Source organism: Lates calcarifer, linkage group LG4 (assembly GCF_001640805.2).
Source record: "Lates calcarifer isolate ASB-BC8 linkage group LG4, TLL_Latcal_v3, whole genome shotgun sequence".
NCBI classification, from domain to species: Eukaryota; Metazoa; Chordata; class Actinopteri; family Centropomidae; genus Lates; species Lates calcarifer.
In genome coordinates this window covers 3,536,918-3,563,853 of record NC_066836.1, presented here as the reverse complement: position 1 = coordinate 3,563,853, position 26,936 = coordinate 3,536,918, and the positions used below count along the sequence as shown (strand labels likewise).

Sequence of the window (26,936 nt, the reverse complement as noted above, 5' to 3'; positions counted from 1 at the left end):
CATGTCAGGTAGTTAATTACAGATTTTTCAGTTAAATATTCTGAACCGCACTGTGAGATGACTGTCTGATAAACTTCTTGTTAGAGGTCACTGATTGCTGTAGCTATTCTCAGTTTGATATTATGGGAATAAGTATGTGATATGAATAAATTTAGGTGAGTAAGAGATTCATTCATTGTGTTGGTAATTTAATAAATTAGTTTATTGTCCAGCCCAGTTCTTAGTTTGGACTTGAACTGAACAGCACTGTCAGCACAGCACCTCCTTTTATGTCAGATTTAGAGACAGTGCAGACAGAACACCCAGTTTGGCAGAATGAGAGGGGGTGTGTGAACCCAACCCGCTTCAACAGACAAGCTGATGTGTGCCACACATGCACGCACACACACACACACACACACACACACACACACACACACACACACACACACACACACACACACGTGCATGCGAAAATAGACACACACCACTTCCTGCCTGTGCAGGCTGTTCCCACAGACCACAGCTGGGTTGGCTGAGTCACGGTGGTGAGAATCCCTCTGGCAGTGTGTGTGTGTGTGTGTGTGTGTGTGTGTGTGTGTGTGTGTGTGTGTGTGTGTGTGTGTGTGTGTGTGTGTGTAGTGGAAGACAGAATAAAAGATCACAAGAGAAAGAAAGGATGGGTACATTAGTGAGAATGTGTTAGATTATTTTTAGTTTTTCTAATTCAAATCTCTGTTTATTTTCATCATTAGCAAACTGATGGAAATTACTCTGATGAGCTGTGTGTGCCTTTGTGTACTGTAAACTGTGTTGATAAGTAAATCTTCCTGTAGCAGGAAACAACAACTTACGGATAAGTGGGGATAATAATTCACAATTAAAATAGTTGTCCGTTTAAAATAAAACAAACAAACACATTCAAATTCTTCACTTGTAGAGGAGCTGGGATCTGCCTGTCTGTTATTTCAATAGTTATGTTTTTCCCTGTCTCACACATACAGAATCAGTTTCTTCAGAAAACAAGGTTTGCTGTTTCCCTTTACACAAAGAGTGTGTCGTTGGTCCAAATTTTTATTGATTGACCAGTTTAAAAGTCAGGCTCAAATTTTTTGTCTGGAGTGTAGATCTCACAGAGATTAAAGTTTAGAAGTTTAAAGGTGAAGTGAGATGCTGAAATCTGTCGAGCTTAGCCTGGAAAATAAAAGGGTTTTCTGTTTACAAAAATTGTGGTTTTGGTCCAAACCAACATATGCATCTCCGATTCAACAACAGGAGTGGACAAACAGTCTTGTCAACGAATCTCACAGGAAAATCAATGATTATGAGCCCAGTTCCTGGCATTACTTGTTAATAAATCATGTATCAGTAAGTACGTTCAGAACTGATGGGCCATGCTATGGAAGCACTAAAGCTGCACTGGAGAAAAGTAAAAATGTTGCCCTAAATTTGTGTTGTTCTGTTTTTCGTTTTTCATAAAGCCATAAATTATAACAGCACACAACATGACTGCTTTAGGAACACATTTATTGCTGCCAGGCACTTTGCAACTGTTTTGAAAAGCAATGGTTTTCCTTATGTAATGTTTATTATTACTGGAAGTCACAGTTAGCTGATCTGCTGCTCTCTGCGTGTAATGACCTCCACTGGTCTTCACCTCAACCCTGCATGACTGACAAAATAAACTAACCAACATCCCCAGCTGGGTCAGACAGATGAGCTGAGAGCGCAGGCTGCAGTATCACTGTCTGTGTTTGTCTATGTGGTCTCAGCCTATTGTCCCTGTGGTCCAGTGGCTGTAGCTGGCAGTTAGTTTGCCAAAGAGGTTGGTTTAAAAACAAAAGAGGTTACCACTGTCTGAGACTGACTTATTCCAAGCCCAAGGAATGCTACCCTGTCTGTTAGTGCCTTCCTCTGACCAGGACAAAAAGTGAAATGGCAATAAAGCTTTAAAAGGGGAAGTAACTCTAGGTTGATAAATGTGTCTCAGTTTAAGTAATTAACTTGAGGACTGTGTTAAACTGTCATTCTTGGGTTAAAGCTACAGCAGCATCCAGAGAGGGTGGCAAACATGAGTCAGCAGATTTCTGGAGGCTGCTGACAATCAGCTCAAAACACTGCATTCAAATGGAAAAAAACTCTTAACTTATAGTAATGAGCTGAGACTTAAGTGAACAATGGCCTTACAGAGAGACAAAGAACTGAGGGCACAGTGCACTGATACAATGCCGCCACAAGAGGGCAGAAGAGGTCCTCTGTATTAATTCTTCCTCAGCATCACGATGGCTCAATCTTTTTATATGAGGAGTATTTCAGAACCAAAACCAGAAATTTACACTTCAGCTTCCAAAGTAGACAAACTGATCTGCTGCAGACGGTGTGAGGTGAGCTGAAAAATCAAAGTTGAAAATAATTATCTTGTCCTGGCCTGAGTCAAGATCAACATGAACCAGTAACAAGTACCTCATGACTTAACAAAAACGTCTGGATGAAAGAATGTTTGGTAAAATATGCAGTGAGACAAGAAAATCACACATGCAAGAATGGACGAGGGAAAAAGGAGGGAGTGATGGATGGAGAGAAGATAATGGTGGTGGGTGGGGGGGTGTAATCTCATTACCCCCCCCCCCCCCCCCCCCACACACACACACACACACACACACACACACACATCTGTTGTGAGCTGCTGTAATCCTGATACTCCTGTTGACTCCTAAAACATTGTCTTTGTCTCCTCCTGACAAGTTTCTCACCATAATTAAGAGAAAACCCCTAAAGCCGATACAAATCCAGGGAACCCCCACTTCTGCTACATCTGTAGTTTGCAGTTTCTTGAATAAGATCCTCCTCCTCAAACAACAGTTGACAGAATAAATCCCTTTCTTTTTTGCAGCTGTTATCTTTTCTTGTTTTAAGAATTTTCTTGAATCACAGGGTATCATGACTCAGGCCCAAACAGCACTGAAGATAAAACTTTTTCTCACAACACACAAAGTATAATTAGCTTGGTGCAAAGGAAACTGCATTAAAAGGTGACTATTAGCAAGGAACTCCTTCCAAAAAGTGCTTGCAAAAGCACCCAAATCTGCTTTGTAGGAGATGCAAACACAACCACATGCCAGTAAACAGTTAAGTATGTCAGCTGCACACATCTAATGAGGAGCTTTAATTCTATTCTATAACTCTACAGAGGTCCCAGAAGAAAACAGGAGAGTTGACAGGTTAATTTGTGGATGTATGCCCACACCCTGGCAATGCCAGTGCCACACTCAACAATTTCAGCTTAACACCCTGAGCACAAAAAGTTCCCCTGTTATTTTGGCTCTGTCCATATTTAGTTGTCATGCTGAAAGCTCCTGGTGCCAGTGGTAAATGAGCTTACATTACTGGTAGGTAGCACTGAACTAATATTGGTGCAGGATACCGGAACGGATCTGAGCTAAAGTGAGGAGTTGCTATGTTGTGAATGTAGCAGGTATTTTTGCTGGATGTCAACTGTCACCTAAAATATAGATGAAGGGTGAGATTTAAGATTTTAGTGCAGTTGCTACTCGTTGATGTGCAGCAATTGATTGAAATATATAACACATCTCTAATTAGTGCTATCAGTACATTCTTCTCTCTCTCTCTTCTTCATTTATGCCACTTGATGTGGTGAAACTGATGAGAAGAAATGTAAAAGTAACATGGCTTCATTTCTCATTGTCCATGTAAGGTGTTGTCGAGCTCTGAGGTGTTGTGGGTTCTCTGGTCGCTGAGCCCTGACCGAAGCAGAGACAGTGGGAGGGAGGGAACTCTGCCTCCCGTTGTTACCACAGAAGGAGATGACAGCCTGGGGTGGTTACTTCACTGCTAACCTGTGTGTTTATGGGCACTGTGGGTTGATGTGGGCTGGACAGAGGAGCTGCAATTGTGCAAGAGGATCTTCTGCACAAAACCAAATACACAAGCACACACAATGCACTGAGTGTGAATGTACTTCACATGCATTAAGTGCATGCACACATATGCATGCACACACACACTCACGACTGAGTAATCATGACTCAGGGTTTATGTGGGTGACAATTACTCAAGGTGAAATGCTGAGACTGCTTAAGTGTGTGTGTGAGTAATCACTCCACAAAGCACCTTGAATAACATCCAGGGTAACACTATATTTACAAACTGATATTTGACCGTAATCTGGAAAGCACCATACAATTTGGTACCAATTACAGGGGAAACAGTGACTGTGATCAGTCAATTTCAACAAATTAGGTGCATAACCTTCTTTTACCAAAGCAACCATCTTTTAGTCATGCACAGTATGCCAGCTAAACTGGAGGGCACATGCTGTCTCTGTTCCACACTGAAGCAACTGGTCTACTTTCTGAGCAGATTTTTGAGACTGTGAAGAGTTGAACAAAAGCCTCTGTTACTGTTCTACCACACTGAATCATTCAACAGGTGCAATCTGCTATGAAAATAATGTTAGGAGCCACCCGACTGTCCAGATGATCTATTAGCAGTGTCTTGCCAGACAGGGACTGAAGATTCAGCTCAAGTTCTGCACTGTGAGTTCCAAGCTCTACCTTCTGGCAGAAATCATCACATTTTTGTTGCATGTGTACATGGGTGTGTTGATATTTTAAAGTTACAGAGGAAAGGTGCAGCCTGCTTAGAGTTTGTGTAATAACCATGTTAGGCTGTTTGCACTGTGTGTGTGTGTGACTTTTTCATGTATTCTGTTGTAGAGAGAAAACATACTCTCCACAGGGACATGACAGAAAGTATGTTATATTCTATACAACATGCGCATTGTCTTTATCAAATGAACAAATATTTACATGGATTAAAATGAATATCTTTAGCTGAGAAATCAACCAACCTTATAAATTACAATAACTTCACTACCTTCTTGAAATTAATAAGTGGGTATTTATTATGTGTATTATTTCTATTTCCCCTTGTAGGTGATACCAAATGGCATTGTCCTTTTAGGGAAATTTCCTAGGAAATTCTTTCAAAATGGAACCTGTAAAATAAAGCACTGTCATATTCAGCAACATCTAAATGAATCAGGTGTTTTTGTGTATGTACTCTATAGTATGCACAGTGGGTGTGTTTGAATCCTCCCTTGCAGTGGTGGCGTCATAGCAACCACCACCAACAAGGGACACCGTTACACGTCCTTTTTACCCATGAGCCACCTTCAGCCTCATGGGACACTCCCCTAAGGCCTTGCATTCATCAGCAGGGTGAGTGGTGCCCCTGTTTTTCAGAGCATAAGAGATGGGCTGTTCAAACATGACCAGTCACAGCAGCAGAAACACACCTCAACAGCCCTTAAACATTTTTTGCAGCATTTCTTTACATGTTTAAACATGTGGCTTTTTTAGAAATGAATTTTGCCCCAAACAACAACCTTAAATGATTTACAAAGACATAAGAAGGGCTTGTTAGAACAAAAACACTAACCACCTAATTAATGGCAATTTGATGTCATTAATCTTGTATATGAAGGTATTTAGATATGATTAATCTGATAAAAGGAGCATTGTAGCTTGTCACATGTAGCTCACTTAATGATCTACATGCAAAAATAGATCAAAATATTGGTTTGCCAAGTACCCTCCAGAAAACACTGGAGATGGGAACTTGTTGATAGATGTTAGAATACCATTGTTGTACTTTAACAAACACTGAGGAATGTGATTTACAGTTCTCCGGGGTGATAATATGCACAAATATGAATGTGCAATAAATCATATCTTACAATAACCTTCACACAGAACACAATCATAGTGCGTCATATTCTGTCAGTCCTAGTCCCTCCTCTGTCTGCCTCTCAGAGTTTCTGTGTCACCCCAGCTGAGTCTGGTATAAACTTGTCATCTTGTTCTCATTAGGAGGCTGGAGAGAGGGAAGAAGAAAACGGGGGGAGGAGAAGAAGGAGGGCTAGTCGGGAATAAATGAGGTCATCACTAACACTCACTCAGGAAGACCTTTGGGTTGGAGGAGGAGATGGCTGGGTGTGGTTGGGTGAACGAGAGATGGTCCTTCCATGTGTGCCACAGTGAGTGATAAGGATATGTATTATCTGCAGCATTCACTTTTAGTTGGCTAGATGTCTTAGAAGTTTTTCCCAGTAGATAAAACTGGACAGCAAGTACACTGGAAGTGATGCTTTGTTGGCTTATGGCGGCAGCAGTTAGAAGAGCAAGGTAAAAAGCATGAGCTGCAATAGTCACCATGACAGAGAGAGAACTTATCATTTATCATTCATTTGGCCCAGAGTCTCAGTCCAAACTAAAGTATATATTTCAGTATGTGAGAGGCTTGTTTTAGATTTTTTTAACCACCACACATGTTTTGGCTGACCTCTCATCCATCCCAACCATGGTGTTGTTGGAGGAGTTCCACACAAACACCGGTCCAGACCAATATCCCTCTCACAACAGCACTATCTATGGTATCTATCTCCCCAGATGGCTTTAAAAAGAAGCTACAGCTGTGTTTCCTTCTTTAGTTTGCTTTGTGGCACAAGGTAAAAAACTATGCCATTCAGGCTCTGGTGGCACCAAGTCCAAGACACCTGAAAATACCACTCTGCTGCTCTGCTCTATTCCATAACGCAAAGTGTGAATCCTATTCTAGACCAACCAGGAAATGACAACAACCAAAACTCCAAGTATTATGAGTATAGGGACGCCTCTTTCAAATATGAATGGGATTCATTTATTGTGCTTGGGTATGTCAAAATTAAGCCGCATCATCTTCATATGGTAATCAATTGATAAGATAATAATCAGGAGCACATACAAATTTTGCTTACTGTGCCTTACCCGAAACTCCTGGTTTCAAATCTGAGAAAGATCTCCATATTCAGCATCAGTCAGCGTCTGTGATTCAGTTTCACAGCATCTTCACATGTCTGTGTATGCACTCGCAGAATCAATACAACAGACGTAACAAATGAGCCAAATAGAGACATGGGATCAATATGTGTAAACACCTCAGTGTTTCTATGGGTGTCAGCTTAAACAGGATCAATACTGTAAGTGAGGAATGTGGATGTCGCTTTCGAGAGGAGGAGGGTGTTCTGCTGTGACAGACTGGCAGCTAGGTTATACTTTGTCTCCCACCCAGTGTATGCTGGGATAAAGGATAAGCAGTTATAAAAGAAATGATGGAATAAAAAGATTATTGTACAGCACAAGCATCAAAGCAAGTAACTCTGTCACTAAATGCTACTATATGTTGCTCAGTGGCAAGTACTGGCTCTAAATGGCAGACGACACGCTGAGCTCACAAGGATCATACAGCAAACACACAGACACACATGGCACATACAAATATGTAACTGGTGGCCTGACTGTCTGTTGATATTCTGTGACAGACAGAAGAGTGAAGGAGTCGTTTTAAGAAACTCCTCTGGGTTTATTTAACCCCATGGCCCCTCCTGTCTGTCTGTCTTTTCGTCTCCTACACTGTGAGACGCGTCTATATACAGCTCAGACCGGGGCATCGCCTGGGTCCAGAGCAAACAACAATACAAGAAATGCTCTTTTCTACCCAGCAACAAAATGTAGAAAAAAGAGGAGCTTAAATTTTTAAACAGGCAGTTGGAAATAGATGCTGACACAAAGACTGGTAACACATTGTGTTACATTTACAATGAATATGATTCATTAAGCATGCGTTAAAAGTGTTCAACATGTAACCAACAAACAAACAAACAAATAATAACAAATATAAGCAGCAATAACAAATGTACAAACAAACACACTCACAGCTAAAAATTCTGTGTCTGTCACACACTCAGGCACCGTGCTGACCGGGACCTGATATGTCAGTGATGGAGTAGTGGTGGGCGCAGCTGTGCAGCAGGCAGGCAGGCACACAAGCTCTCTCTCTCTCTCACACACACACACACACACACACACACACACACACACACACACACACACACACAGGAATGCGGAGCTGGCACAGCTCAGGTGCCATCATTCAGGGTCATGACATCGCTGCAGGAGTGTGTGTAGGGACAAGCTTGTCACCGGACACCTGGGGTATGTCAGAGAGTGTGTGTGTGTGCGTGTGTGCGCGAGCGTGAGGAAGAGTGGTGACAAAAATGTGCGCGCCTCTGTGTGTATATGTGCATGAAAGTGTATATTCTGACGTGTATCTATGTGTTTACTGGGACTCTTTATTGGACGTGTGCCCTGTTAACATTTTTAATTAAATCTGTGCCCGGCCTGCTGACACAAGTCAAGTTATCTACAGTGAAAGAGAATATAGTAGAATATAGTATCATTTCCTGAGGACACCCCCGAGTCTATTATCAGGCTTATACTATTCCTGAGTTCAAGTTATTATGCATCTCTTAAATTTGGCTGTGGTGAGTTTAACCCATTGCTAGAAGTATCATAGCACAAAGTACTGTTGCTATGGTTACATGCAGTATAATAAACCCAACACACTGATTTAGAAGAGTGGCTAAAATACTGACCAACTATGTTTAAGATGTTTGTTCACAGAGTTTTGAGGGACACTTGCCAGCCAATCAGAAACAAATATTTTCCATGGCCTCAGTATGATGACCATCAACTGAGCTACTGCAGATCCAACTGCCAGAAAGTGGATTCCTACAAGTGATTGCGGTTAATAAAGGTCACAGATGAGTTAATGTAGCTTTGAGAGGCAGAGAGCTCACTTAGTATGAGAGGTGGAAAAAAAGGAAGAAGGGGGAAGGAAGCATGATGAACGGATGGAAAGATGGCATCTGGAAAAACATTTTCAGTTTGAGGGCAAGCCGCCACTTTTCCTGGCACGGATGACACGCACTGTATCTGTACAAAAGCAGACCCACACTTTTACACTTTAAAGACTCAGACACAGCCACACACACATACAGCAATGTACTAAAAACACACAGTATATACTCGTATTCCCAAGGCGAGCACTACATGCAGCCTGTGTGTTTCATTCCAGTGTAAGCTAATAAAAGTGTCCTTGTGTGATGGTCCAGCCATTCCTTCCAGTCTTTAAAAAGCTCCTGTGGAATGGCAGAGATGAGTCACAGCTGCCAAGAGACCACCAGTCATGTTCAGTGGGACACATGGAGTCACTCACACACACAAACTCGCTTAAATCCTTCATCTTTCCCTCTTTTCTCCGGCCAATTCCACACTAATGTGAATTTGTGTAAAACACTTTTTATCCTGTCTGTTTTAGACTTCCATCGACATGAATCCAATGTTTTCCTCCTCTAAAAATAGAGCAGAAGATTAAACAAAACAGAGACTGGATGTTTTTGTGTGGATAGAAAAAAAAGAGCTTTCAATAGATAATCATCAACTTTGCAGAAATTCTTGAGTAAATCTGTGTAGTGACAATGTTCAGAAGCTACTTCTAGTTCAGTTTCTCAGCCTCAGTTTTGGGACCACATACATGAGATGCAGCTGTAATATATTATATATATGCAGGCATAATTTAGTGAGTCTAGAGTTTAGTTTTTAGTTGTATTACAAATAGGTTTTCTGCTGGTATCTGAGGCAGAGGAAGTTCCTTACTAATCAGATAAGAGAAATTCTTGTGTACCAAAGCAGCACTTATCTGTTTCTGGGCTTTCATTAATAACATTGTTTACCATCTCTTTGATCTGTCAAGGCCTCGATATGTTTACACTAGCCTGCATTATCTTCAACATTGGTAATCTAATCTGAAAATAGGTTCACGTGCTTTGCTTTGAGATGCTGAACACTGACTTTCTCTCTTTATGAATGTTAATTTTTTTTTGCAGATTAGGTAAAGACATATACTGTTCACTAGACGTAAAGCACCAGAATACTGTCTCTGAATTAGCAAAGTAAATGATTTTGTCCTTGTGTTGCATGTGAAGTTATCCAGAAGTTCCTTACGCTGGTCTGACTTCAGGTCGTGAACTTTGTGCAACATCAGTGTCAAACACCTGGCAATCACACTTCCTTACGGCCGGGTTCACCTGACGCCTTTGGGGGAAATTTGTCCTCAGTTTAGGTGTGAGACTGATGAGGAGAACTGATCCTGACTGACAGCCAGGAGGTCACAGGATCACATTCTCTACTGTGGTCAAATATTTCAGTACATTCCACTTGAAGTGTGAAGTGTGTAACAATTCTGCACTGAGAAATTGTTAGACAAGTGTAAATTACGATAAATGAAAAAAGATGATTGTTGGAAGGTCTGCATTTACAACCTGTGACAGCAGGTTAGATTTTGAGGGAAACATTAACTTAAATTGTCCTCATATCTCAATCAACAACTATTATGGAAGGAGACACATGTTGGGACTGGTTATTTGTCAAACAGGAGCACTGGGGTGGCATTCCAGTCATCTCAACCACACACTCATTCGTTTAGAGTAATTACAGTGTAGTAATATCATACAGTTAATTTGATGATGTTTGCTTGATGATAGCAGATATAAACAGACTGTACTTCTCTCTGAATTGGCCTGTTGATGATAGAATTCAGCATCTGCACAGAAATTTTGTAACATGTTTTCAGGAAAGTAGAGTTTTCTCACAGGGCACAAGAGTTTCTGAAATCACATAGTCAAGGTTTGGCAAGACTCTCAATGTCCTAATGTGAATTTTAACTCAAACAAACTTAGACTTCTGTAAGAATCTCTTGTTCAAGTGTATGAGAGACATGTGACCTCTGGCTTCTATGATGTGGTGTTGAAAATTTTTACACTGTTGGTGGCCAACATTCTCTCTCTCGCTACTCTGTCAACCTCATGTTTATAGGCCTCCAGGTGTGAGTGTGCATCTGCGTGTGTGTAGGTGCGTACCCTTTCGATGAGCTGTCATCGTGCTATCTCTTCACATCCCTCTCTCTTTCCATACCCCTCTTCCCTTTGTCCCTACAGGCATTTTCCACAGCAGAGAATGTGTACATTTCATATATGACAGCACTTCAGCCTTGCTGACACATATCTACACCACTTTCACTGCTTTCGCAATAAAACCTTTGGGGGAGCAGTGGCTCTTATGTTCCCTGCACAGAATGACTTGGTTTCAGTTTCCCACATCACACAGTAGTCTCCTGTTGGACCACATGTCCCAAATGTCACAAAATCCTGCTGTCTGTACTGCTGGGGCTGTCTCTGAGTCTTTTAAGTGTAAAAGTGTGTCTGTTTTTGTACAGTTTCCTCCAACCCTCAGAGCGCCCTGCTCTGCCTGCTGAAGCTACACAGGATGTAATCAGCAACAGCAGAGTGGTTCGAGGCAGGGTGATATTGGCTGCATATCAGTTACATTATACTTAGCTTTTTGTTCAGTAATTAAAATCTCATCTTCATCTGATTATCTTGGCACATTGTGAAGATATTGTGGAAGTAAAGTGTACTCTGAGGCAGTATTTGTGGTAATGAGTTGGACTGGAATGGGTTATGTCATCTGCCAACAACTGTTGAGGTAATGTACAGCTCACTGGTGCTCTGCCAAACGCAGGTTGAAAGGAAAGAAGCACAGATGATGTGTGTGAGAAAAACATTGTAGTGGATTTATTGCGTGCTTTATTTATTTCACTAAAAATAAAAGTATTAAAACCCTGGTCTGAGAGTCATAAGAGTTAAGTCCTGGACACACCAATCTCAACCAGGTGCTGTTAAAATGGATTTTTTGCAGCCTCACATTTTTTGAAATGGTAGAAAGTTGCACTCAGCACTGGAAAGTTATTATTTGCTTTGAACTTTCTAAATCTCATCACCACCAATTCAAAATGCTCAGTGGGCTGAATGGCCAAGGGTCAAGCACAGCCAACAGTGCTGGACACACTGCAAAAGGCAACCCAGTAGGGCCTGACGGACGACAGTGAGCTCGGTGTTGTTGGATCCCTTATGCAAACTGGATAAGCTTACTGAAGTCCAGAGAGGCATTTTATACAGACAGAGGGCAGGTGGTGCACCCTGGATCAACTACAATGAGGAAACTGTGACAGTGGAGCTGACTGATGGGCAGCAAACTGACTGGCACTGTAGAGGCTAGTAGAGCGAGTAGAGCACACAGCGGAAAGTGGAGCTCTGAGCCACAGTTCATGGACTCTGCTGGCCCACATCCCTGCATGCTGTGTGTATGTGTGTGTGAGAGAGCACAAGTGTGAGTTCACTGTCTGTATCTGCTGAGAGCAAAGGTGCGTGGCTGTCTGCAAACGTGTGTGTGTGTGTGGATGGGCTTTGAGCACAAGTGTGAAAATGAATCCAGCTTCTGTGTGGTGACGTCATGGATAAGTGTCCATAGATGTCTACTCATTCCTGATGTGTGTTTGGCTCCTGACCTCTGACCTCAGGCAGATGCTTACTACTGACAGTCTGTTTGCTGATGTTAAGCTCAGCTGCTGTCACGGGAAAATTTAATTTAAGGTAGGTCTTTCTTTCATTGTGTCCTCTAGCGGTAATTTGATTGATGTGATGGATGTAAAATGCAGCTGGCAAAAGAGGGAGATAAATGGACAAAATAACATGACTGCTGTGTTTGACACCTCTGTCTTAGTGACCCCTCTCTGTTATAGTTTGTGTGTACATGTGTGTGTGTGTCTGTCATAGGCTGCTTTTGACTAAAGACCAGTTGATTGGCCTCCAAAAGCTGTGCCCCAGTTGGTGAAAAGCTGATTTTTGGGTCCATATTTAAGGATAAGATCGGTGGAAGGTGAGGGTTAGGGTTAGGCATGTAGCGGTTATGGTTGGGATTATATTATACAACAAGTGAACAGTGGTCTCAAAGCAAATGAGTTTTCCATAAATATCATCACCAGTCTTGAAACTATATACACTATAAAACTCATTGCAGTCAGACTGCTCAGACATGCAAGCTTGCAAAATGAGGGGAAAGTGAAATGTTGGGATAAAGTATGATTTCCAAATGGTATTCGCCCTGATGTGAAAAATCACAAAAGTTGTGAAAGTAGGCTTCCCTCATCAACTGTTCTGTTAAAGCTCTGAAACAACAGAGGATGACAGGAAATAACCAAAGCTTCTTATTCATAACTTCTCAAGCATCACTCACCCTGTCTTTGTCATCGGCCACATCGCAGAGCACATCATCCAGGTCGAGGATGCCGCCATCACCGTGTTCCAACCGGTGGACCTGCAGCCAGTAACTAGCATCCTGGAAAGCAGCAGAGAAAGAGAAAGACATTAAAAACCAGCCACACAAACACACAATGAGTTGATATGAACTGACATGTGCTTTACAATAACATGTCAATGAGGCTAAAACTTCAATAATTCTCATTTTAAACCACAGCAGCTGAGAACTGAGCATAAACAATAAATATGAATTCAAACAGAGCACCATACAAACAGGCGATCAAAATTTGCAATTTGACCTGACCTTTGAACCCAGAATCTAATCAGTTCATCTTTGAGTCCATGTGAACGTTTCTGCTAAATTTGGAGGGATTCCCTTGAGGAGTTCTAAGATGTATTCACAAAGCCAAAACCATATTTTGTAAGGTCACACTGACCTCAATCTTTAACCTCTGACCACCAAAATTAAGGCATTACTGAGATGTTGTGTTCACAAGAATAGGATGGATGGACAACTCAAAATCATAATATGCCTGTGGTCGCGGCTGTCGTCAGTGAGGAGGCATAAAAATAGTCGGTACAAGAACGGATTAAAGGATTGTGGAACAATTTGACAAGCAGCACTGACGAGAACAACTGAGGTAAAAATAAAAGCCTAAATCTTTGTACGTGTGTAAGAACAGGCACTTAGGCATGACATTCATTTTGTCATTGTTGGCTCTTCAAGCAGGTCATTCACAAGCATCTGGGCCCCAAGGGGAATCCCAGCTACCGCTACTGTATAATTGAGTCCAATTTCTTGTCAAATGTTTTGACATGAAAAACACACGCAAAGGTCACATTAGATTAGAAGAAGTGGAGATAAAGAAAGAGGCAAAGAGGGTGAACAGGGGTGAGGAAGAATAACAAAAGTGGGAGGGGGGAGAAAAAAGTTGAGTTGAGTTGAGGTTAACTATTCATCAGTTTTCACACAAAAATTCAACTCAAAGTTCTTTGCACGCAGCACTAAAGCATATTATGAGAGAATGAGATGGACAAAACAGGAATAACATCCTTTTCACCACAGTACAATACAATCATAAATGTGAGTTACAGCCACTAGATAATTGTGACAACTCGACTTCAAGTCGCAGCTTGTAAAAACACATGCACGAAAATATAAAACATGACTGCAGACTTTATTGCAAAAGAGTGAGTTCAGTGCAAAATGTGTCTGTGTGCTCAGCAGTGTTATGTGTGACCTGACTGTTTGGGCTCAACCTGCACACAGCAGCCCTGAGGGTTACAGCCTCATTACCCACTTGTACAGTTCCAGTCCACTGCAACACACGCAGCTCACTGTAAAGGGCACCAGACACATTACAGAGAGATAATAATACTTTGTGTGTTTAACTCACAAGGTAACACTAGATAAAAGGCTTCCCTGGGAGAAAGAAAGGCAGACATTTGAAATAGCAGAAACACGATCAAAGGGTAAAGAGAGGAGGCAAAAGACAAACAGGAGAGTGAGAGGATGAAAAATCAAAAGGTTTCATTAGTATTTTCAAGGTGTTGCTTCCTGCCAGCTACATGCACAGAGTGCCAGACTGTCGTGACAGATGTCATGGTCTGTGACAGCCTGTGTCGCTTTGTGTAACCCCCGACACAGAGACCCTGTGGATTCCAGCTGATGGAAGCTCAGTGTGAAAATCTGAATTTACACACACACACACACACACACACACACACACACACACACATCCCTGTCCCACTGTAGATACCCTACTTCTAAGGAGGTTTGCAATTTTACTTTTTCTCTCCATGTTTTGGGACACAGTTTGGACTTTTAGTAGGCATAGGCCTTGTTGATGTTTTGTATTGTCATAATACACCAACTCAGTTCTTATAATAAAAGCAACATACCCTCTTACAGATGATGTGACTGCAACTAAACACAGAGAAAGCTTCTGTGTCGTCTGTGGCTAGGTTTGTTTTCTTTTGCAACTGAACAAAAGTACATATATAAAAAAAGATCATATGTAACTTAAAGCTTTAGATTAAAAAACTAAACCAGTTGGTCTCTGCAGAGCAGAGCTTCTGGAATTCAAAGCTAAGCTGTAAAACTCTTATCTGGCACAGAAATGCAGGAAGTAGCCAGTGTTCACTAGATCTGCATCTGTCAACAAAGTAATGTAAACAAATTACGGTGTGTTTAAGAGCTTGTTTTCAAGTCACTGTTGTCTGTTATTTTGTTGTTTCCAGAGTATCTTTTCTGGCTGTTGGGAGTAGTGGGAAGGAGGCCGTAAATCTCTCTTTAATCTGTTTAATGCATTTAAAACCTAAACAAGTTGATTTATGGCACAAGAACATGAACAAATTTGATGTGGAGCATTAAAACACTGGTTTCATTGGTCACATTCTCCTGACTTTTTTTTTTAAATAATAAACTGTATTGAGTGAATGTAATTTATCTTTTAAGGAGCAAACTGAGCTCAGACACCGAGCGAACAAAATGAAATTAAAATTCTTTTCTATTCACTGTAATTAGAACACATCAGATACAGCATGTGTCACGTGCACTGAAAAATCTGAAAGAAGTCTTACACATCATGCACACAAACAACAACAAGATGACGAGAAGTCAGGCCTGTAGACCCCAGGCTTTTCTTTAAGGCTGTACTAAGTTTAGATTAGACATGGTGTTACGATAGTGTTAATGTGTGTCTGTGAGGGCCTATTATGTGTGGTGGTTGCCTGTATCAATTTCCTATAGTATGTATCCGTTGGAACTTGGAAGACCCTGGCCACATCAAAGAGTGTGTAAAATGTTGTGTGTGTGTTAGTGTGTCATTCTCTGGGGCCAAGTTCATGTGGTAAAAATAGCTCAGAGCAAATGTCATGGTGCCAAACTTAAGACATGGGATGCAGTCACATAGTAAACAAGGTTATAGCATGCCAGAGAGGCAAAACAACAGATACATAGCACTGATGTGGGCAAATCCACTTAAAACAGATACAACGGTCTTCAGTCATTCACTTGACTTCTCTGTCTCCACAGTTTCATCTGTCATTTGAAAAACAGATAATACAAACATGAATTCCAAATCCACTTTCTCACTGTTCCCCCTGAGGCCTAATTGAGATTCCCACGACACTAATCTGACAGACCCTCATCTAAAGTACGGCGTAAAAACTAAGATCTGGAGTCAGATCAAAGAAGACACTGCCTGCTGTGGCCCTCATCAGTGCAACAGACCTGGAAGCAGGCCAAGGCCAACACGCTGGCTGTGAGGGAAAGCCCAGCACTATATTACAGACAGCCAAGCAGCCCTGAGCGGCTCACAGCTCTGAGAGAGCACCATAAAAAGGAAGATCCATGTCTACAATTACAAACACATTATCTTGGTTTGAGCCAAGCAAAATCTCACTGGACTGAGTATACAATATTTTTGCTCAAAACGCACGACAGAAACTTTTATTCTTTTATAGACTGAGATTGACAAAAAGCCTGAATGATACTGGAGAATTTAGAGATGGTTACTGATGTCTGAGAATAAAAACCATTCCACAGAAACAGCTGAATGAAATTTTACTTAAAAATGAAAAGATCCCTCGTGTGTGTTGGGTAAAGAGCTGTGATGAGTGTACAAACTGAGGCACGATATTTTACAATGGAACAATTAACTACTCATTTTGTATCAAAGACGACACTAAGCACGAGCCTCCAAAATCCAGTATCAGTCAAGCTCTAGAATATAATCAGGCATCCAATATATTGAACAGACTCTCTTTTGTGCTAAATGTAAGTTCATGTTAATGACTTTAAATTCATCAGATAGAAATTAATTTCTACAACCGTGTGCTTTTAAAGCAGTTTGGTTACAGCTATAAAAAAAGAAATGTGATGACCGACCATCGGTGTGTTGTAGTGATGGCAGAGACCCACTGGGCAATGGGAAGCATTTGAACCACTCAATTTGTATGGGACACAAATAACTTGCTTCTCTTGGGGAGATAGCAGTTGATGTCAGCCACCACGACTCAAAAGTTAAATATGTATGAATGAAATAAGGGCAGACTTTTCCCATTCACAAATGTTTAATTTTATGCAAATGAGTATAAAATTCACCTGGAGGCTCTGTGGTGATAAAAAGAAAGTGATGTAAAAGAAGTTTTGTTTTTAGCTGTGCAGAACAAGATCATTTTGCAGCTTCTGGGATTCCTCTTTTATATGGGGTTTACCTCCAAGACAAAGGGTCCAAACAAAAGTGAAGTGCGGCCTGGCACAAAGGTGAAGGTTGAAGGTCCAGCTCAGGTTATGTAAACACAGATCCTCGGCTCAGATGATGATACACTCAGCAGCAGTCCAGAACTCAACCAGCCTTTTCAAATCAAAGCACTAAACGGTTGCCCAGCACAATAAACACAGACTGAGTTTATTGTGGTAACACTGATTCTGATTCACGCCGTCATAGGTACAGCAGGGAACTGTACACAACAGCAAAATGTCTGTGGAAGACCTCGATGCAGACTTCCTGTCAGATGAGAGTGACTATGAAACTAAGAAGAACTTGAGTGAGAGTGAAAATGACGATGGCGATGAGGTGAATTACCAAGAGCTGGTCAGCCTGCACAACGAACTCAAGTTCTTTGATCACATCTACACTAACAACATAATGATAGACACAGAGGTAGGGCAGCTACAAAACTGATTCATCTGTTTATTAATTGATTATTAATTAGTGCATAATATGCCCAAGTTCCATGGCAAATTTAATTTCTTTAAATTTATTTTCAACAGTACGAGGAGGAGGCTTGGGCAGACTTCGACTCTGACAGCCTAGGCTCAGAGTTAGCTCTCATCCTGGACCATATCGACAGTGTTTTTGAAGACGTGCAATCTGCATATTCCTCCGTGCCACATTCCATCACATCACCAGAGGAGGAGTCAAGCTCTGACACAGGACAGGATTTTGCCCAAGAAGAAGTGGTCTCCACGTCTTCCTCCTATTTATCTGCTTCCCCAGAGGGTACAGATGAACAGCTGGCTAATGACGATAGGAACACTCTACAGGATGAAGTTGCAGAGAGCCCACTGTGAAGCCATGAGTAACTATCTATTAAACAACTGCATCGTTATCTTGCTAAATACTTTTGTATTAGGTAAGGCTGCCAGCTAATGGTAATGGCTCCACATTGTCAGAGTTAAAAATGACACACTGTAAGCTGGAGGATTCCTCATTTCTAACATAAAGTAGCAATAACAGCCAACTGTCTTTCCTCAAAGTAAAATTTAACAACCTACATACCTCCACACATCAAAAAGTCAATAAGATATATGAAATATCAATATCCTGTTGTAATAGTTAAGTTCATGAACGTAACAGTTTCCAGTGGCACAAAAAGTGACTTCTTTCATCTTGCAATGCAGCAATGTTCTGCCAAAACCAGCCTGGTGGTGCACGATGTTCACTGCAGTGTGGAAGCCTGTTGGTTTGTCCTCTGAGCAAAAAGTCTTGTTTTTGTCTCTTATCTCTTACAGTTAATGTGGTCATGACTCAATGTAACAACAACAGACACATAAGATAATCAGGTTTGACATTTTTCTGCTCTGTCCTCTGTGTGTCTATCAATTTTCTCCTCAATTTGATTCTTTCTTCTTCTATTACACAGGTATTTTTAGCCTGCCTCACCCTTTCTTATTCACTTTCAATCATCTTTCATTTCTCATCCAGTCCCTCTCACCACTCTTGTTCTCTACCATTTCTGTCTCAAACTCTACCTCTCCCTCTTTGTCCTAATAAAACTTTAACAGAACGCTGTCCTACACTTGACACACATTAAGAGACGTTTCAAATTTTAAAAACTGCAGTGAATCCTCTCTGGGAATCCTTCACCTATCTATTCAGCTCACTATAACCCTGCGGTGCTGCATTGATGCGGGTTTACAGCAGATCAAAACGCACTTCTTGTGTAACTCTTAATTTGCAAGTTTAGTGTGACACCGTTTTGTACTCTCCAGAGTGTTTCCAGTTGCTAAAAAATGCATTTTGCTGCTGACTTCTTTCCTCCTCCCTCTCAATTTGGTTAGGATGGATGGGCTGAAAAACGACACATGGAACACAGAGGATCTGAAAGAATAATTAAGTGACTGTAGATTTAGGATTTTGGGGGAGGGTATTTAAAACCGAGGCCAGATGGAGGAAGTCACTTCAAGGCAATAAGATGGTGGAAGCTGCTAAAAATTAAGGCAACATGGTACTTATCTTGTGGTGGGTCAGTAAAAAAACACACAACCTGATACAATCTGTGCTAACACAGGCTTTATCCTCTCAGCAGGCAACACTAATGAACAATAGATTATGGACATACAGTAGGCTTAATGTCACTTATTTTCAACTGATGATTCCTGGTGGTAACTTTACACATTATCTACCCTAAAACCACAAATGGCATCTAACAGTGCAGGTACTTTTGGTTATATTTACAGAGGTTATCTCTTCCTGAGACCTCCATCAAAATGATGGTGAATGGACAGTTTACACCATTTCCGATGTTTTATAGAACATAAGAATCAACTGATAGAGAAAGAAGAAAATGCTGGAATCTCAGTGTGATTAGTTGCATCTTTTACGCAGCAAAACAAAGAAAAAAAGAGGGCACCAAATGAAATGCTGATACATCGTCTGCTGTCAAGTCAGGGCTGAAGCTAAGAAGCCTGGCAGAGTAACTAAAAATGTCCTGTATTTGTAATAAGTCAGTATGATGCAGACTTGAGCTGCAACAGATAAAAAGTTTTGATCATGTATACATGACGGCATAAGATTTGATGAGGTGAGCTCTGTACAGGAACTAAACACCTCACTGCTCTCTTTGTACAGCTCAAAAGAGAACTGTGGCTGTAACAGGCAGCTCAGGCATGATTATAAAAACATGAGGAAGGTCAGTGCTGGAAAAAAAAAGCTTGTTTCTGAGGTGAACCCTCCCTGGATAAATAAAGGTTAACTACTACTTGTTCCCTCAGAATGAGAGGAAAGAATGTCTTAAAAAGAACTTTTGAAAAATGTGCTCACGTCCATGTGAGTGATTAGTTTGTCACTTTTTCAAACAGAGAATATTTGACTTCTTCAAAGACAAACATTTCTCCTGAATTTTATCAAGTTTGACAAATCCTCTTCCAATCTCATCTGATGTGCGGATGTGTGCACAACTGCAGCAGGGATACACGCCGCACATGACCTGCACTGCAAGGTCAAAGCAAGGTTGAAGTAAGAAACAAAGACCCTTTCACTGAAGTATAATGACACCAGTGAGGAGGGAGGCGGAAATTGGAAAATGCCATTCAAGTGCTACGTGATGTGTAAAAAGACAGATCACTGAACAGAGACAGACATGTCAGTGTGACGTGGTGACGGGGAACTACAACCACTCTGACAGTATGTTTGTACACATGTAGAAAAATCTGAATTTAAACTCATTCATCACGTTTCTCATTTGATTCTGTTCAATATTTCAAGGCCTCATATTTTGACTGATGTGTTGATCTTTGAAGGTGCAAAGGCGCTGCCATCTACGTCATTGTTCACATCCTCATGACTGCGTAGCACCATCAGTCCTGCACAATTCAAGTGCCAAACATTCCTCCCCATGGAAGTGCCAAGTGGAATTCAAGGGCCTGGATTGCTGCCAGATCACTGCTTGCCATTTACCCTCAGCAGAATTAACAACTGCCCCTTCCTGCTGCGCTGGTCTGTGTGTGTGTTCGTGTAGGGCAAAGGCTATGGTCCTTAGTCATAAATATTAAGTCTGGACGAGAAGGAGGGGTAAGAGGTTTCAATCAAAGCCACACAAACACAGGCAGAGAAAGAGGGCTGCCAAAGGTCTGAGACTGCATCCAAGAGTCAACCCGTTCTTCTTCTCTCCATCACCTCATATCCTTATCTGCCTGTCTGTCTCTCTCTCTATCACTGTCTGTCCTTTCATCAAAATACAAAAACATCTTCCTATCACAAATAACACAGAGTGAGGGCTGAGCTTTTTGGGTTTTTGCAAGTCTTTACTTAAAGGTTTTCAGGTTTTCAGGTAGATTTAATGTCCCTGCACATCACCAGTAAGCAAGAGACTGATGCTGTCATCTCAGTCATCAACAATAAAGAGAATAATGACAAGAAAATATTCTTCAAAATCCAAACTAGACCTGTTTACTGTATTATAAACCATTTTAGCCATTTTAATGATAAAACTACAGATGTTTTTTTATTTAAATAAACCTAAAACTGGAGCCCTACATGAAACCTACTGAAACTGAGAACCACATTTATAGAGCACATGCACACTTTAACAACAGATAATTTAATAGCAGAGCACAAAGGGACCTCATATAAAACCATAATGACAAACACAGTGACTTCATAGATGGACTTATTTTCTTTTTCCCATCCATTCCTCACTACTGTGCATTCTCACAATGTGCTCCATTACAACCATTACTGCCACTGTATCAGGGCCAGTGCTGATCATTTAATCTATCCATGGTTCACCCTTGTGTCCTTCCATTCAACTCCACTAATGTTGCAGCCGTTGTCTTAGAGGAACAGAAACGGAGGAGAAACGGAAAGCCAAGACAGAAACCAGAGAGAAACGCTGGCAAAAGCAAACACCTCAATGGCACTAAGCCGCAAACAGAACAATGTCGCCATTCAAAGAAAGCCTTGTATCTGATCGACACAGGCAGCCACTTGACATTTTAACATACTACACTCTAAAAATAACCTAAATTACACCGCCTACGAGCCGTCATTAAAACTGAGGCAGGTAGGATTAATCAGCAGATTTATTCAGCACATTAAGCTTTAAATGCACCAAAACAAGAGCATCTTTATTTCAGCTTCAGCATGGATGAACCACAGTTTGCATTCAGCAGTGGGAGCAGAGAGCTGCTCGTCGTATAAATTACTAATTTGATGAGCAGAATCAAACAAAAAGCAACCTGTGCAAAATGCAAAAGAACAAGAGGATCTCACATGTGGTGCGAAGGGACAAAAGCAGGAGATTTCAGCCTGCAGCCTGATTAACATAATGAATAATAAAACAATCACAGAGCAGGCGCGTGTCTTTAAATTCCACCTCCTGTGCGGTGAAACCCAAGGCGGCCAGAGAGGAAGAAAGGATGGAGAAAGAGAGAGAGAGGGAGGACAGAGGCTGGGAACAAAGGAAGACAACGTGGTTCACAGGAGAGAGAAAGAGAGAGAAGTTAAATTCATGAGCCCGCAGTTTTGCCTCCAAAGAAACTGAATCATCCTGATGGATATTTCATTTCCCTGTGTTCCATAAAGATCATCTCTCCTCTTACAGATTTCACTCAAATCTTGTTTCCATCACAGTAATTTTGTTTGAGTTTCTAGACCTTAAACTGGCTGCAAGCCTTAAACCTTTAGTCACATATCAGTCTCTTGATTTTCATGTGTCTTTAACTACTGTTCCAGGCAGCCATTGATTTGAGATGGCACATGGACAGAAACCTGTTGCTGCCCACAAAGATAGAAAAAGTGGTTTCCAATTTCTAAAACACATCAGCTAGCTCTGCGAAATGATAAGCTGTGATGGACAGTCCATGTGATTTGTAGTAAATGAGCTAAAAGTGAAAATTAATGTATTCTGTACCTGTGTCAAACAACTTTGACAATCTCATACTCATCACTACCTTCATCAATTCATTTGCCTCTGGCCCCTGCTATAGCAATAAGCAGCTTAGTAGAGAGAGCAGAGTAGAAGCTTTTAGGATCAACACTTCACCACAGTGACCTTCACACAGGTTGTACGTTAACTGGCTGATGCTGAAAATCAATGTTATCAGAGAGGATGCTGGGAGCATATGTTTTCAAACCAAACAGTGGGGGAAAAGAGATAAGGAGATGGAGGGGTTCTTAACATCTCACTTTAGCTACACTTTCTTTTTCTCTTTCTTGTTTCTTTCTGTTTCTTTTTAAAACAATCACAGCTGAGTGCCATCAAGAGCAGAGCAGGACTACACTGACAGTAATGCATAAAATCTAGTGTCTTAGTGTAAGGGTGATTCAGATGCAATTTATTTCATAAGGAAGACATAAAAAAGAAGCAGTCTGTGGTTGTTATTCAAAATGACATAATGGCCATGGCACCGTCCTTAGAGAAGTTCCCATGCTGAAATATTCCTGCTATGTTTGGCACTTCCGTTGGGCAGAGGGGCCTAACAACCATCTAATCACGTAATGTTCACAAATGAAGGTTCTTATCAGGGCAAATTATTATTATTTTCATTCCATTAAGCTTACTGTAAGAGACAGGCCAAATACATCACTCCTAACCACCTCTGACTCATTTTCACAGCGGAAAGTGTTTTTGTGGTGCAGCTACAACCAGAACGAGGTCAGTGTTCCTGTCGTTGCAAATACTTCATGGTGCTTGTTACAATCTTTTTAGAGCACCAGGTGAGAGGATTTATTTGTATAAGGACAATTAACTAATTAACTAATTGTCCTGTCAAGCAGTCTGGCATGCATAACAATCCTTGCCTGTCTGGTGATCAACTCAAACACTAAGAATTACACTATTTGCAAACAGTATTTTCAAAAAATGTGCATAAGAACTATCAGAAAATGCGGACTGTCAAGACTGTGCAGTGGAAACTGTGGGTATTAGAGACACTGAATTAGACTTTTATAGAAATCCAAACATGAATTGATTCAAGGACTGCTTTATGCTTTTGTACATCATAACTTATTTGCCTGTGTAAGGAAATTCCTCTGACCTTGTCAAAACAAGAAATCGTCCTATTTAATGATGGAAAAAAATCTGGCCTTTACAATAAAAAAAGAATGAATAAAGCTCTTGCTTGAAGAAAATACTTTAAAGAGTTCCCGGTTTGCAATGCAAAGGACCTCCCGATCAAGCAGGGAAAACTAGAATGTAGGAAATTACTGTTGAGTTTTTTGGGTTTTTTAAGGGTCAGTCTCCAAGAAAGTGGGGAGTTAAATTGAAGACACACGACAGAGCGGCGTCTACAGTTACACCAGCTGTCAGCCTGCCAGTGATCACCCCAGGCCCAACTGCTCTTAATCCTTACACCACGAGAAGGAATGAAATCAAGTCCAAGTGGGAAAAAAAATCCACAAACTCTTAATACAGTTTTTCAAAAGGCAAAGCTAAGAACTAAATCTGGCAACAGTCCACGTGTGCCTGAGTCGATAAATGCCCTAAGGAGGCCACAGAGTGATCCAGTGGAACAAAAACTTCTCAGCTGAAAGTTAGACACAGCACCTCAACATGTGATTAGCCAGGAAGCCCCAAAAACAAAAAAAATCTGACTTGAAGCGTGCTTCCCATTCGTCTATCAATAGAGTTTAAACAGCTTCCTGACCTCAATATTATTATCAGAGATTTTAATTTGGGTTTTGTTCTCTTCCAGGTATGACAGGAAAATATGCTCTGGTATGGCAGTTGATGAAAATGGAGAGAGGAGAGGGAGACTTACAGAACTGGAAATATATACCTGAGAAAACACTTGTTCTCGTTCCCACAAGAGGTGAGAGACGTGGGTTTCAAAAAAATGAAAACAAAGATAAAGAGATGGAGACATAAAGAGAAAAAAAATCATATGAGCAGCAATGAGAGAGACAGGAGGCCAGAGATAGCATCAGAGACTGAGTCAGGTGCACTGAAACCAGTCATCTGTAGTTCAGAGACATTTGATCCTCTGTGTGTGTTGTCATTCACAACTGACCCACTTCAGCAAGCAGAACTGAGAGCTGCCTTCAGCACAGAACAAACAATGAGACAAGAACAATTCAATGGTATCAATTAGGCGTGTTTTTGATACTCTATTGATTCCCTGAAGAAGGAATTAGTCGTCTTCATCAACCAACTGCAAGAGGATGTCAAATTACACAGGCAGGAAGAGCGAGGGATATCTCCCCTTGGGCTGGTAAGGATTCAGGGTTGTGATCAAAGACACTTCAGCACAGTGGATACCTGCTGTCACAGAGGCTTTAAAACTCAGAACTTTCTGTTACTAATCACTGCTGCGTCACGTGTGTTGAGCAGCACTGGTATGAGATTCAAATGTTCCAAGTGTCGAAGCACTAAGGATGCCTCGATTACATTTTTCTGTATAGCAATTGAGACATGCCTGACAGCTACATACTTATGCATTAAGAAAATGTAATTAAGAAAATATAGCCTGAATCACAGCTTATCACCTGATGGTCTCCTATAATATTCTGTATAGGATCAGATAGCGTTTTGTATACCTAACATCTGTGGAGAGTCACAGTGACAATGAACAAGATGTAGATTTAACCTCTCTTTATCTGCAGCATGAACAAAGACCACTTCAAGGCTGTGGTGCGCTTGTATGTCCCTATACAGAGAAAAAACTTGTTTCTTTCTTCATTGTTTTTGCCCTAAAGCAGCTCTGCCCATATCACTACCACCTGTTTTATTTATTTTTGGTGCTCCACAGTTCATCCAAAAGTCACTTGTTCACTCACAATATGATGCTGTTCTGGTGTTATAGCTCAGTGTAACTGCACATTCTCAAAACTGGTGTACTCTGATCACAGCCCATTAATAAGGCCTGGATCGGCCTGATCATGTAACTCGGCTCGGGACACTCCTCGGGACACTCCTGGTGAGCGTAAATGAGTATGTGAAAACATGAGCACTACCACTAGACAGAGCTGAGTACATAACAAAGTATCATAAGATGTAACAGTGATACATGACCTTTTCTTAAACAGTCAGAAGCAGAGTTCTACAGCACAACAACGAACCACAAACTGACGGGGAGAAAAAGATGACGCAAAGCTTAATGTGTTTTCAGACCACTTAAGGTTCAAACATACCTGTACCTGACTGACTCGACAAGACTCGACCCTTAGCGTCTTCTTGAGAGCATAGCGGTGTTTCCACATCTCTAATCCGTACCTTAAACTACACACACTGTGCTGATCTTCCTCTCCTGTTGCACCTAACCCAGTATTCACATTGCACATGACCTGTGTGCACACACGCAGCTTTTTCCCCTGCAACTCTACATGTGTGTGCAGGTATGGGCATGTGTGTTTGTGCATGTGCCATTTTATGCAAACTAATCTGTGTGGGTTCATGAGTAAGTAGATGTGCACAGTTGAGTGTGTGTAACTGCACTCTAGTTCTTGATAGAGACCTGAAAGAGGACACACGTTGCAATACAATAACCTGTTCTCTCACCGCGGAGACATTGTGTATCAGATTCCCACAGTGACATTGATTATTGATACCCTGGCACAGCAACAAGAAACTGTACAGGCTGAACTGCATGAGAAATTGTGTTGATACTTGAGCCCCAGCAGCAGTACTTCATTTGCATTTATATAGCATGTTTTCAGCTGCATCAGAAATGGAATAACCTTTTCAAGTAGCATGAATCTGAATAATCAGGCTAAGAAACCCGTTTGACAGTTTACAATTCAGGTGCTAGAAGCAGCATTGCTGCTTACAAAGTTACCATTGGTTATGGAAATAGTTGCTGATTACTTTTCTGTCTGTCAGCTATCGACTAATCGACTACTTGTTGACCTTTACAGAACTTTGCCGATTGGCAGACCGTCAACCACGCATTTCCAAATTTCTCCACAGGTTTCACCGGCCCATGGACTACCAGCCATGCTCAGCCTGTAGAGGAAAATCTAAAAGCAGTAAGATTCTATATGATAAGGTATTAACAAAAAGTCACAACCATATGTCAGAGGGTTGAATTTCCACAGACACACGTTACAAGGCAATGAAAACGATAGCAAGAGAATGTCAGATGTCGAGGGTTGAAATGAGAACGGAGGACAGGTGCAGGAGACTATACAGGCAGCTGGCTTAGATCAGATGAACAATCTATTGAGCCTGAACA

At 41.2% G+C, this 26,936-nt stretch overlaps 1 protein-coding gene across 8 annotated transcripts in view; it reads right to left on the bottom strand.

Moving 5' to 3' along the window:
- Positions 1-26,936, bottom strand: part of pard3ab (par-3 family cell polarity regulator alpha, b) — a 206,308-nt gene that overhangs the window by 159,321 nt on the left and 20,051 nt on the right. For all 8 annotated transcript variants that reach the window (XM_018672690.2, XM_018672691.2, XM_051069799.1 and 5 more), the window contains exon 2: positions 13,014-13,115. In XM_018672690.2, the coding sequence (XP_018528206.1) occupies positions 13,014-13,115 (102 nt within the window). The remainder of the gene's footprint in view (positions 1-13,013; positions 13,116-26,936) is intronic.